Source organism: Ambystoma mexicanum, chromosome 5p (assembly GCF_040938575.1).
Source record: "Ambystoma mexicanum isolate Mex_15411 chromosome 5p, UKY_AmexF1_1, whole genome shotgun sequence".
Classification (NCBI taxonomy): Eukaryota; Metazoa; Chordata; class Amphibia; order Caudata; family Ambystomatidae; genus Ambystoma; species Ambystoma mexicanum.
In genome coordinates, this window is record NC_090930.1 from 69,201,889 (window position 1) to 69,216,694 (window position 14,806).

Here is a 14,806-nt window from a genome sequence, read left to right on the forward strand (position 1 = left end):
ACATTTCAATAATAGAGTTGCATGATCACTCTGTGAACTCTGTAAAACCTCAAGAGATACAATTTTATCCAGCCACGAATGTGGAGCATATACAACATCAATTATGGAGCTAGAATATGGCCCAAAAGTCACTGCCACAAATTATCATTTAAGCGGGATAGAGTCACTCAATCAAAAATAATTCTATCTATTTCTCTCCATATATCTTTATGGAAAGTGGACGTCAGGTTACAGTAAAGATTAATCAGTAGTACATCATTAGCAATTCCCTCACTATAAGAACACATTTTCGTCACCAAAATCGAATAGACAATTAGACTTCACCTCTTCTAGGGACACTCCCAAATTATTCTTCACTGAAGTAAATAGTTCACTGGGGGGCAGCCACTTGCTCCCATCTTGGAGTAAAAAAAATAAAATAATCATAAAAATCAATTAAAAGGTGCCTCACAGTCAAGTTTTTTGTAAAAACAAGATCTGAGTGTCCTTTACTAATCATTTGAGAATTCAGAAAACTATTAAAACCTTGTGTTCCAGCTTAAAAGAGAAACCACCTGAACATTAGAAACCTGTTCTTGTGCGGGCAAAGATTGGAAGGTTAAAAGGCAACCCTCCTCAATCGACGTTTGCCTCAAGGGACTCAATGCGGGCAGATACCCATCTTCTTCCTGCTGCATCAACTTTACACTGCACCTCCACCCCTATTCTCATGTTCCTTGTCCCCACCCTTGCGATCCAAATATCAGGCCACAGACAACTTAGGTACCGAACTGTCGTAGCCTCTAATTATCAACTCTTCATGGGCTTCCATTACCATGGCCCCATTTAAGTTCTGGACAAAAACGCACTGTACATTCATTGAACAGATCCTTCCTCATACAATGCCTGAGATTTGACAAGTACTTAAATCAAGTAAAGAGGTACACGAAGCTCCATTTGATGTCAAGACGGAACACGTGGTGCCACCATTACTCAAGTGCTAGGTGTTTGCAACATAAGAGATAAGCAAACATTGACAAAGCTGCTTGTTTATTCATAGTAAAACGGGTGTCAGTGCTAGGGCAAATGAGAATGCAGGAGAATGGCCATAAGGCGAATTACAGGGAAGGGTTATGAAGGGGATGGGTATAGAAGGCAACAGCCTCAGGATAAAAGGTGAACAACAATTATTACTGGGGAAACTGCATTGACAGAAATGGCAATAAGGGAGCGGCAACTGCCATCATATACACTGGTGATCACCTTGGTGTGACTTCTGTATAAAGTGAGGCCTCACATCCAGCTACAGCCAAGCTTGCCATAGGTGCAATTTCACATGGGCTGGTCTCATTACGTGCACAGGTGTGGAATTATATGGCCATATAACTGCCTGCATCATACCTACTCAGACCCGATAAGCTACTACCATGACAGCATAGTGTATGGTTTCAAATGGACATGCACTGCAGCTATATGGCAAGATGAGGATTTAATACCAAGATGTGGCCTTCTATGGCCATGTACTGCCGTATATACTCAGATCGATATCACCAGTACAGCTACAGTCAAAGGGCCAATGTGGGGGGCCCCTATGGCAATACACTGATGTAATAGACCTAAGGGAGGACTCATGCCCAGCTTAATCAACCAAAGGCATATAGTGCAGTACACACGACCATACACATCCAAGAAGAAAAACGTTCATGCTTTCCCCCGAATTCCCACCTCCAAGTTATCTGCCCTTTCCGTTCCCTCCCATTAAGTCACATCACCACTACATTTACTTTCCGCCTATACATACAGAGGTCTGGTTACCCCAGGCCTAAACACAATATGCTCTTTGGTATAACACTCACACCGGGAGACCACTATGTTGTTAACAGGCATACACCACCGCCTGGAAGACATGGGAGATTGTTTGGCATGGTGAAGATTTGAGAACAGTGCTTTAACTATACTTTCTGGTCTCTAAGCACGTAATCTAGTGGTAAAAAGGCTCCCTTACAAAGCGAAACAAACCAAGATCTTTATAGTTAAAGGGATTCCACCAACATATTTTGTTTTCACCATATTCAGTATAAATCTGAATTCCTGCAGTTTCCTACGGTAAACCACAAACAAAGCAAAACTAAAAATCAAGTAGGTATTCTCATGTCAGGACGTGCTCTACTGGGATTCTGCTTCCTGGTGTCCCACAGTAATTTTTGCCATACTGTGAATTTGCCCCTAGTGTCCTACAGTTGTGAAGCCGGCTGACCTACCCCTGGTCCCCAACCCCAATTGTGCTACATGCATCGCATTTTAATTTGTGCCCTACTGCGATGTTGCATCCTTTTGTACAACCATCATTTGTGCACTTTGCTTTTGCCATCTGGTGTGCTTTCATAGTTTGTGCTCTACTGTGACCTTGTGCCCTGGTGTCCTACCTTTGTGTGCTCGACTGACCTACATCATGGTCTCCCATTGTGATTTTGCACCCAGGGAGCCAATATATTTGTTAAATGCTTTGTTTTCTTCCTTGATCAATACAATTCACTTGGTCCTGGACATTGCATCTGTTAACAGGAACTTTGCCAGACTTAGTCCTGCTTGGAATCCCCGCTCTCAATTCTCCTCACGGTTATCTCACCCACCACTGTACGCATCCTTTACTATATCCTCCTCCTGTGTACCGCACTCATATCCAGGACGTGTCAGTGTTTGCACACGTTCTATTCCTAGAGATACCCACACCGGGGTGCCTCAGTACATTCCCGTAAAAGTACTGAACTCCGAAAGGTACACACGACCAAGACATCGCCATGGCTACCACAGACTGACACGCCAAGTCGCCTAACCTCCACTAACCTTCCAACAATATTCCCAACTTCTAAAACACACTATACGTAGACCAACTAAGCCAACCGCGCATAACAGAATAAACCCTCTAACAGATATACAAACAAGAAGATTCCAGACCTCTAAAACCTGTATATCAGCCTTGGCCAATGCATGCTAGCACCACAGACACCCAAGGCCACCTTTGAGTCACAAAAGCTACTCTGCCCTCACCACAACCCTAGAGACAAAAACCATACACAGCTCAGGTTACATCTGGCCCTACACAACAGCAACGTGCTCATGGCACATTCCGTCTCATCCCTGAACTAACCCACCCCTCTCTTTCAAATGCACGAGAGTGCCTGGAGTACATGCAAATGACAGCAGTGGACAGTATACATTACAATATCACATAACCTATAAGACTACTATAATGCCCTAAAAACATTGTGAACAGTTGGAGGATTTCCAAAAGCAAACTGCTATGATACGAAATAACCCCTCAAACGAAACATCAAAAAGAAAGCATGTTTATTTGGTGAAATCAGTTTATTTTGCGATACACTGCTGTGTTCATACAGTAAATCTTCATATTAATATTCACATTTACTTGGCTAACAGCTAAAGGGAACAGCAGAATTGGGGACAGACACATCCAAAGAGTATTCAGTGTAAAGAAAGTTTCATTCACTATTTAAACCATTATTTGAGTTTGGTTGTTTGAAAGATCCAGTGATTTGAAGAGAACAGTACAACAGATGATGCGAGGGCACATATCCCAGTGAGGGGAGAGTGGAGACTGTTTTACTGTATACAAAGACACACTGACATTACATCAGGTTCCACGAAACGTGGAGCATGTACAAGAGAAACTAAAGGCTCTTGCCGTAGAAAAGAGGCGAGGCTTTGAAATGAGGGCATGGTTTTGTTTTCTTAGCATATACCAGATGGATTAGCTGACTGGAGCAGTGGGATAATTTGCCGATATTTCTAGTACAGTGGTCTATGTAGTCCGCCCCCTTCAGCTTCGTTTGGAGGAACAGTGAAGAGAACATGGGGTTGGGTGCATGCTACCTTTTACAATAAAACCTACAGAGGTAAGAGCGGAGACCAATAGGGCGTGTAGGAAAATACACAAGGCATGAAACTCCATCCGCCTCTCGACACCTAGCACATTCACAACAGGCAAACGGCTCCACAGCAAAGGGTGGAGAGCTAGGGGTGGGGAACGGCAGGGTCAGACAGAGGCAACAAAGATGCCGCTTACTTTTTCCCTTTAAGGAGGGTCACCGTTGGTGCTTTTCGGATCCAGACATTGTGTTGCAAAGTGAATTTCCTTCTCCCAGTTCACAATAGATATTTTCCCATCCGGTTTTCAGACTATTTCTTTAGGTCTTCTTGCCAGATCTGTTTATATAGTAAATATTTATAAATCAACACTTTACTCACAGCACCATTTTACCATATATGCTGGAGCAAGAACTTCGTTCTAGAGAAAAATGCAATTTAAAACAGTGGCCTGGTTAATGTTTTTATTCAACTGATTCTATCTTTTATCAGTAGCTAACAGGAATGTTTCTTTTGCTTCCACAGAACCATACGGAGCATTTGTGGAGCGAGTGATTGCTTTGCAAATAAGTGCACAGCAAACAAAACCGAGGAAATGACAGGGGCGCTGCTCAAGGGCTTCTGACCACTTGAGTTAGTTGTCTCCTTTGGTCACCAGGACACCTTGAATCCACTGCCTTCATTTATTGATCAGGTCTCAATTCTAGAAGTGAAACAACATAGCATGATTCCAATGCATGTGCAGGAATGACCGGTTACAACATAACAGTAGGTTATAGAAACGTGGAATCATTGTGGAAGAAAACAGCGGTTTGTTCCCTCTCATTTAGTGGAGACACTAATGTTAGAAATCACTCAAGATGCTAATCAAACATTAAGACGTCTGAAACACCATCATTCAAATATCCACCAAAGAAATGGAAGTTCATACTCCATATTTACCCAGGACAAGGAACCCGCAGTAGAGTAATCTGCACACCTGGTAAGCATTCATCTATGCTATTATTTGAGATTAAATATTTAAAAATAAATTGACATAACAATCAGGAAAATGTATTCTAAAGATTGTTCAACAGCCAGAAAAAGGTCTGGAAAGCCCTGGGCGAGGTGAAGGACTCACATCTGGATCTGCCATTGTAAAACACCAAGTGACGGTTTTGCATTTCGAGTAAGTGCAAGCCCTCCTTCACCCTAAAAAGCAGATAAAAGGTGTCTACTAGAAGAGGGGTGTCAGGATTGGACAGAGAACCACAGGTTTAACGCGTGAGCTTGCAAACTAATTAGCGAATGAACACAGATTCATTGCCAATGATACAGACAACAAAAAAAAATACATTAAAAACATATCCAAGACAGGAACCCACCATCCCCTGGATTTCAAAGCACATGGCATGGAAAAGAAAATCCTTCCAGCATCTTAGCAGCTATCTGGTGCACTCACAGAAGATCCCAAACATAACAAATGGTACAAGTCTCTGCACATACTTTCAAACTTTGTAACATTGACAGAGTAATGGCACATACATGTGCCCAAAGTGCAATAAATAAAAACTATACATAAATCTCACTCTGCAATCTTAAAGACTATACCATGCAGTTGGAATAGATGAAACCAGACCATTGGCGCCTGGTGTTTCTCCCCCACAAGGATACCCCAAGGATTCTGCATCCACAGACTTATTTATAAGATATATGTAGACTTTTCAATATTTTTCTTCTCTTGAAATTGGTTGTTCAGCCCACGGAGCGTAGTTTCTCTTTCCTGGCCAATGATAGTGATGTCTCCTTTGAACTTGGCCATTGGGGAAGGCATCGCAGAGAATGCTTAGCAGATTAGCAAGAGCAGCCGCTCTCAGTAACCGGTTCTTCTGGCGGCTTTTCTAGTTTTATATCAATCACTGGAAGGTAAAGGTTAAGGAAAGGAACTCTGTGCCATAAAATTACACTACAGCCTTAAACCAAGAATTGGGCTCTGCCACACAATGTAAGCAACCCAAAGCAGTTGCTTTTTAATACACCACGAGCAAGGGTACACATGAAGGGCCACACAGTTATGCAATGGTAGAACTAGAATGCATCCCCCACTCCATGGGTCACATCGGTAACCCTGTGCGGTGATATCATTCATTATACTAATCAAAGATGATCAGAGCCATCATGATCAGCCTGCGGCTACGGTGCATGAACCATTGCTAGACTTGTGCAATTTCAATATTTTGTGGAAGCCTATGCCAAGACCTCACATAAGAATTCTGCCTATAGAATGGCTCCAACATGTTATCACACTGGGATCATGCAACCTTGCATTCAATTTATTTTCTTGAAACAGACTAAAGCAGTTGTTTTCAGAGCAGCATCCTTTAAGGAAGAATGTAGCTACGGGTGTGTCTAGCTTGGTCAGATTCACATGCTTTGTACAACTTCACCATCTAGTGGATGAATACTCTGAACAAAACATGGGCCAGGAACCTAGAACACAGGATTTCATCCTCACATTCTTTACTAAACCCTGAAATACAGTCCAAGTCTCTTGTGAAAAGCCTCCCTTCTTTAAGAACAACTTCTTATAACCCCACATAATGAAAATATGACTTCCGTTGACAGTTACTTACCGTTATTGTAATTTTACTTTCATGGAAACTGCAGTCATAACCCGTAAGACAATATGTATAAAACAAAGGCAAGACAGGGGACGCAGCCTGCCAAGCTGCAGGATGCCACACTTATCTGTAGCTCTGCCTCCTCATCAGAGAAGCAGCTCAGCCTTTCATGCCTAGGTATATTCTTTTGCGTTCACTGCCTTTTACAGTAATGTACAATCTTTCCCTCTGTACTTTGGCATTGCTCCTACTCTGGAGTTGTTGATGTTTGGGTCCTTTCCTTCTGCTTCCTAATTGTTCCCAATATAAAGTCATCCATTTTTCCCTTTCAATAATTTGCAGGAAATTCTACTGAAATGTTTTTAGGAAAATAACCATACACCAAGTTTAAGCTTTCTTAGATTAGTAAAATTAAGGGGCGTCAGGCAGTCTAGCTTTTTGTGAAAACTTAAAAATAAAAAAATAAAAGTATAGTCAAATTATTATGAAAGCCCTAATGAGGTATTCAGAACACTTCAAAACAAAAATGCGAACCCGGACTAAACAAGAAAGCAAGGGCATTCTGGTAATCAAATACAGCAATACACAAAAATGCCCATGTCCAGCCATGGTGTGTTTAAAAAGCAACAAGAGACTGGATATTTAGTGAATCCTACTACATCGTCCGGGCTATTGCGGTTCCTAATGCAATCACTGGCCTCTTTCGGGGGTCACTGCAACAAGAGACCTATCCATAGCGGTAGGTGATCAATATGTAGCCGACCATCTGAGGTAAGAGAAGACCAAAGGGTAGGTTGGTGGGCAAATGTTGTAATGAAGGGAGTCATTCGCTAATCCAAGTTCTCACCTGTCCATAAGGAGCAATCCGTACTTAAGCAAGGTACAAAGGGAAACACAAGAACACATCAAGCATTCATCATGTTGTAATGATCTCTCTGTAGAAGGCACCAAATATCTCTCTGTAGAAGGCACCAAATTGAAATCAGAAGAAGCTTCCCCAACCTCTCTTCCTACAGTGATAGTGGGGAGGAGGGCAATATCCTACAGCAAGGGGAGGGATGTTGGTGCTCAACCCACCTGCAATGACGTTTTGTGTCTCAGCAAGATGAGCTGCCGTCAGACACACCATTCTACAGAGTCATGAACTACATGCATTGCTTCTCTGCATAGAGAATCACCTTGTTTTATGAGGAAGTGCATAAGGGCCCTGGTCACCAATCTCAGCGACTGTGCGGTTTAGCAAGAGAGGGAGAGGGGAAAGAGGAGGTGAAAAGGAAATTGAGGAACTTCTGGAATTTGAGGCGATCCTGCTCAAAACAGAGGAAGGGGGAGGCTGTTCCAGAGGAGGGAGCCAGCCGAGGAAAGCGATCGGCCACCAGCACGCTGTTTAGAGAAGCACTTGACAGCTGGTGCTGCAGGAGCGTAAAGATCCGGAGGGAGAGTATTTGGTGTGGTGAGAGCCAGTTGTATATAGTGAACCCCGGCCCTAGACAGCCTTATGGATGATGCAGAGGGATTTGAATTGGATACTTGCAGCAACAGGGAGCCAGTGGAGTGTTTCTAGGGGTGGAGAGGTGGGGTCCCTGGGCTTGAGGCCAAAGATAAGTCTTGCAGCCCTATTATGGATAAGCTGGAGGGGACGTAGAGAGGAAGAGGGTAGATTAAGGAAGAGGCTGTTGCAGTAGTCCAGCCTAGAGAGAACCAGAGCTCTGGAGACATTGAGCTTCTGGTGGAAAGTGAGGAAAGGAAGGAAGGAATTCTTTGAGGAGGAAGAGTTGAAAGTGGGCCTTCTTGGCAAGGTCCTGGATGTGAGGAAAGAGGAGTCGAAGATGGCTTCAAGGGTTCTGGCATCAGATGAAGGAGAAGAGGGAAGAGCCCATAGAGGGTGGCCAGAGTGAAGGGAAGAAAGAGGGAGCAGGAGTCCCAATGGGAAGGATCTCAGTCTTGCTGTCATTGGGGCAGAGATCATTGAGGCACACGAGGACTGGATGGCAGATAGGCAGTCAGGAATGATGGAGGATCAGAAGGAAGTTTGAAGAAGAGTTGTGGGTCGTCTGAATAACACTAAGTAAGGGGAGAAAGTGGAAATTAGGTGTGCAAGCGCAGCACGATGGATGTTAAAGAGCCTGGGAGGCAGGCTGGAACACTGGGGAAAGCCGCAGGTGGAGAAAGAGGTGGGGAGGAGAAAGCCCAGGACAACCTGGGAGGGACGGTCAGTGAGGAAGGAGGTCAGCCAGTCCAGTGCCCGTTCCGTGATACCAAGGGTATCGTGGAGCCGTTTTATGAAGACAGAGTGGTTGACTGTGTCAAATGCAGAGGAGAGATCAAGTAGAATGACAACAGCTGTCGAGTTAGAGTCAAGAGAAACAAGCAGTTGTTCATGGGTGTTCAGGAGAACAGTTTCCGTGCCTCTGGATACTCTGAATCCAGATTGATGGTCGTGTAGGCAACTGACAATCACAGTATGATGGGTCAGTTGGGTGAAGACCAGCTTCTCCAAGAGTTTCCCAAGGAAGGGGGTGATCGAGATGGGGCGGTAGTTAGCCGGACACAAGGGGCGCGGAAGACTTTCAGAAGGGAAGAGGGGTAAGACCCAGTAGCAAGAGAGTGATTGCATAAATCAGCAAGTGCAGGGCTAAGAGACTATATTGTCCTTAATAGTTCTGGAATAACAGGGGGAGAACCTGTTGGGAGGAGACCTTCATAGAGCGGACAACTCTAGTGACCTTATCGGATGTGATAGGAGAGGAGGCGAGAAAGTCAAAGGGAGGACAGGATGGCATAGGTGGCAGGGGGATGGGAGAGGCGGAAAAGGAAAAGAGTGCTCAGGATGCCCAGAGTTTTTACAGGGAAGTGTGTGGCCAATGCATTGCAGAGGGCCTGAGAGGGAAGAGGTGAGGTGGAGACTGGAAGGATTGGCTAGTCCCTTGCAGATCTGAAAGAGTTCAGCCTTGCAAGAATATCAGTATTGCCCTGCGCAGAAGGAAGGAAAGTGACTAGGGACAGCCTGATCGCTATCAATTCTAGCTGATGTGTTTTCTGATTTCTGATGGACACCATAGGCTGCTCGCTGCCAGATCTTGTAGAGGAGCACCCCAACCCTTCAAGGACACATCCGTGACTGTCAGTTGGGGGTCAGGGTTGGTGAAGCAACGCTTCTTTCAGCAGATTGTCTCACTGGGACCACCATGCTAGGTACTGGGATACTTTTTCTGAGACTCGCAGAAAATCTGATGTGCGCAGCAGCAACATAGCAATGGGGCAGTGAAGTCACTGGAGTGACCTCATGTCCAGCCAGACATATGGCAAGACAGCACGGCATGTGGCCATGAGGCCCGGTAAGCGTAGGATGGCTGAGGCAAGAACCTTCTGTAATTGAAGGACATGAACCATCTGGGAAGATGTTCCTCACTTGATCCGGACATTCCCAGGCAAATGTCCAGGACGGCACCGATATATTAGAGGGCCTGAGACAGCGAAACGTGAGACTTCTTGTTCTTGAAGTTCAGGGAGAAGCCAAAGCTGTGCAACAGGCTGCACGCACGGAACAGATGCACCAACACCTGGTCTGGGGAACAAGCAGATCGGATGTGCCAGTCATCAAGGTAGGGGGGTGGCATTAGACATGAAAGCCTTCCCACCCGAGTCAAGACATTGCCACTGCCAGCTGCTTGGTGAACACCCTGTATGCCAAAGAAACACCGAACAGCAGGACTATTAGTGGCAATGGCCCAATGCGCATCTTGGGTACTTCCTGTGCTTTAGATGGATTGGCACATGTAAGCTGGCATTTTAGGAGATCTAGTGACACCAGCCAGTCGTACACATCAAGAGCTTTGGGGAATCTCTGCCCGAGTCACCGTGCTGAATTTGTCCTTGCACAGGTACAGGTTTTGGAGCCTTAGTCCCATAATAGAACGTAAGCCTCAGTTTTTAATCTGGGCATCAGTTCTATAGCAACCTTGGCCAGAAACCAAGGAAGCTCCTCCAAAAGAAGGACACTAGCAGTGGTTGGCTGGTTGGATAGGGGGTCGGGGGGAGGTCTGGAGGACGTTGAGCAAAATCTAGGCAATGTCCCTGATAAACTACGTGTAAGGCCTAGGCACCCTTGCTGAACAGGGACATTCTTCTACATACAGGGGTCGTACAGTTTCACAGGGGCTTTGCAGCTACGGCCGCTGCGAGCATGGCAGAGGCCGACAAGCCACTACTTGGAGCACCTTGGCCATTCTCCCTGGGCGTGCTGCACATGATAGTCTGAGGGAGCCTGTCCCCTGCCCTTGTGGACACAGGAGAAGGGTCGAAATCACCTATCTCTACTCATGGGGCAGCTGATCTCTGAGCCTCAGGGACTTGGCAGTCGCACTCGAAGACTGGAAATCTGAGGGACTCATCAGCCCTAACCCCAAACAGGTCCTCATCCAAGAGTGCCTCCACACCACCTTCCTTGTGGCCATTGTATGAACCATACAGCCAGCTGTGTTGAGGCCAGAAAGTATAATTTGGCGGGATGCCCCCTGCCATCATTGACCAGGGCCTCAAAGCCCTGTCTCATCTCTCCCGCAGACAGGTGCTCTGCAGGTCTCGAAACCAGACCAGAGACCAAGAGAGAATTTGGCCATGGCATAGGATGCGTTAATGACCCTTGGGCTCAAAGCCTCCTCGACCCTCACCAGCCCCCCCATCCTCCCCATGCCCCCCTCTACCCCCAAGGCATCAAGCCTCTTACTCTGTTAGGAGGTAAGGATGGGAAGGAGTATGTGTACAGGCTTCCGGATCAGAAGCACTGGCTTACGTTTTTGCTGGGCCGGTTTAAGAGTCAGTACGGTCTGCATCTGGGTACCTTCGGAAAAAACTTCAAGCATGCTCAAATTGGACTGCGGGTCTGAAAGGGGTCTATAACCTTGAGCTATCTACCACCTTGGCAACGAAGCCTGAGGTTTTCCTGGAGTTGGTGCAGAAAGCATGCCCAGCTCTGGAGAAGTCAACAGCCCACTTTTGAGTCAGCTGTAAGGTTCATCAATTCCCCCTCCTGACTATAGAACTCCTATGGGAAATACCTGACCTCAAGGACACCGCTCAAAGCGGATGGGATCGCCCTCATGATAAATATATATAATTTTTTTACACAAACACCCCTAGAGAGCAGGACATATTCACAAGGAGCCTCAGCGCCATAGAGTCTAGAGCTGGCGCTGGAGGACCTATGTCGGAAGATGAGTGGTGAGACCTAGAGATGGGTCTTCGCCCATTAGAGCTGGGCAAAATCAATAGGCGAAGGTTTGAAGTCTCTCGCAGGGCCCGAGGCAGATGCCGTCTGCGCCTTGGCAAGGATGTCTAGGAGTCCCTGTAGTGGTGACTTCGAGGATGCAGCATGATGCCTGGAGGACTCGCTGGATGTGCCCGACCACCTCCTGCGGCACCTTATTGTCCTTGTGGACCAGGAAACACCCTTTGGTTAGGTGCTCTGTGCCTGCTGTCCTCTAACAAGTCCATCTAACATCTTTAACCTTGTAGAAAAAATTGAAGAGCTTCACTGCTTGCTCTGGAAAGGGCTTACACCCCAAGTTTTGTCCGACTCAGCATAGCGTGAATCGTCAAACTTCTAATGAAGCTGTTCCTTAGCAAACATAATGCGTGGAAGAAAGGATGCAAGGAGCCAGCATTTGAGAATGCAGCGATTCAAATACTGTTCACAACCAGTATTTGAGGCTGCGCTGTGCCCCATAGTGGCAGAAAATGTTTGAGAAGAGCAGCTGTGCTAGGAGATAGCCATCATAAATGAGAATCCGTGGGAGGAAGAAATCCATTAGAATTGCTTTTTTTGAGAAAGAATCTGAGATCTGTTAACACTGAGGGTACTGCACTACCTTGCTCCCCTTATTAAAGCTATTCACCCTGACATATCATTTGCAAGGTTGGGGTAGACACCCCCCCACCCCACTTCTCACCCCCGCCACTCTAGCGCAGTCCCTCCAACAATGGTCTGAGACGCAAGGGAACATAACATGCAGCTAATCGGGAGTAATGTAGCATCTATATATCATTTTAAAACAGCCCTCTTAGATGTATGGGGCTCCATTTCTTAGGTCTGGCCAAATACACCCAAAACGTTTTGGTAGCTATGGCTTAACAGGCTTAGTCTAGGAGGGAGGAGGGCTGTATTAGAGTATGAAGACATTTGAGCACACTTGCAGTCAAGGAAACACTTGCACACTTCAGTTATATAAAAATACGTTATTATATTACATACTCTAAGCAATGTTCAATTCAAAATATAATTCAGGTAAGGAAAGTTTCACACAAATACCATATACAGTAGGACATTTGCAGTAGTTATACTAGATTCAATTGTAGACCTTAGAGGACAGGTAAGTAGTAACTTAAGGTTAACTATCATTTATCAACCAACATTTACTGACTATCAATACTGTTAATTTAGATAACTGTGTAGGCCTACACTTTAGAAAACCAACCCTATCTGGGGAATGAGAGTCTCAAAAAGTCAGATGGGGACACTGGGAGACCAGTAACCCGTGGGCAGGAGAATAAAGGAAGGCAGACGTTGTCAAATGTACAGATGATGCAGCAATGATTGCAGCAAGTAACATTTTGATTCAAGGGTTCAGGGGAGCTAGACAGGCCACCGGAAGGGTTTCAGCCTCGAGGACAGATGTCCTTAGGCCCGGCAAAACACGCTTGGGTCGCCCACCCAAAAGTAGCTCAATAAGCACAGGAGGAGCAAAAAGCAGCACAAAAACTGTCTAGGTAAGTTGCACAGGAGTTAGACAGTACCTTCTATGATGGAGAAGTGTAATGTCACTGACCGGTTCCCCAGGTAAGACGACAGCAGCTCTGGTTCGGGTATCTGGCCTTGGTGGCTGAAGAACGTTTGGCAGGAGCAGACAGTCCAGCATGGTCGCAAGGATGCCCAGCAGACTATCTTCGCGGCACTTGGATGTGGAGGCTAGACATAGGCTTTGTAGCAGCGACTGTCACCCGGCAGACTTTCTTCCTTCTCTCGGTTCTCTACTTTTCCGAGGGGACTTGTACGATCAGGATGGAGTGTCTGTAGGTCCAGCTGGATGGCCACTAATTTGAAGCCGAAATTGCGTTCAACGAGACAGCAGTGCCAGAGGTCCCAGGATATTTGGGTATTGCACGCCTGGAAGGTCGCAGAATTTTGTGTATGGCTCAAACTGTAGCTAGTCTCGAGACTGGTTAGGCCCACCAGTTCAAGTCCGTCTGGATCTTCCCTGTTGCCAAGAGGAAAAGGCTGGAGCTGCAGCAGTCATTTAGTCGGCTTCGAGGTCGCTGCAGACATTGTCCTTCCTTCTTTGGATGTTCATTCCAGCGGTCGAATGACTTCAGCATCAAGACCCTCGCCTTTTATGCATGATCCCAGCCACTCAGAAATGGATCGAAGCAGACGCACTGGAGGAAAAAGTTCAGTGTCTTGCCAGACACCAGCACGTCTGGGCGGGCTTCTCAATGGGACCCTGTCGAAAGAAATGAATGAGCAGGACTCCTCCCCCCTTCCAACCCTGCCCAGGTTAGCAGAGGAAGGCTAAGAAAAGGGCAGCGCTGAGTGTTGCAATAATAAAATACAGATGCCACAGAAGGTTCGAGGAAAGCAGACTCCAGCCCGGAAAGCCAAAAAGGGTTTCCAGAGTCACAGAAAAGGAATGTGTGAGGAAAAGATTTCCCAATCACTCAGGAGAGTCAAAAGCACAAAAATCCCAGCAAAAGTGCTGGGGGACTGACTGAAAATTCTACCTACAGGGAAACTGAAAAAAACTTTGAAGAATTTTTAAATGTTTTGACCAGAAGGTACTGGATGCTGAGCCAGCAGTTTATTACTCCAATTGTCAAAAAGGACCCTCATGGAAGTCCACAGCATTTTTTAAGATCCTGTAAAGATTTGTAATCTGGTGAGGATCTGCTGAGGAGCTTGTGTGAGATTTTAACATTTGTTTATAAAGGGGCTAAGATCTGTACATGCCCTGTCTCGATTCTGGACTTTAATACTCAGTGGACAACAAGAGAAACAGAGCTGTGACTAGATTGGAAGACTGCTAGTTATCACAAACTGCTTTTGGATGACCTTTCCAGCAAGGGAGGGTAAACTATGAGACCTAACCATTGTTATTAGGCTTAGCAAGTGCTGGCAGCAAGGAAAGTGGAGTTTGTAAAAGCACTTTCCTTTGTGCCATATTTTCTAAAATGACGAGTGACCATTTCTACACTACAGTTCCTTGTTCTCATAATGCAGCATCTTTCTCTTCTGTTCAGACACCAGGCAATTAAACAGGCTGGATGCTTTGAGTTGATGGAAATCG

At 45.7% G+C, this 14,806-nt stretch overlaps 1 protein-coding gene across 9 annotated transcripts in view; it reads right to left on the minus strand.

The window, feature by feature from the left end:
• Positions 1-3,329: 3,329 nt before the first annotated feature.
• Positions 3,330-14,806, minus strand: part of LOC138480737 (ras-related protein Rab-6A-like) — a 457,834-nt gene continuing 446,357 nt past the window's right edge. For all 9 annotated transcript variants that reach the window (XM_069612467.1, XM_069612468.1, XM_069612466.1 and 6 more), the window contains exon 8: positions 3,330-5,765. In XM_069612467.1, coding sequence (XP_069468568.1) covers positions 5,701-5,765 — 65 coding nt within the window. In that variant the 3' untranslated portion in view covers positions 3,330-5,700. The remainder of the gene's footprint in view (positions 5,766-14,806) is intronic.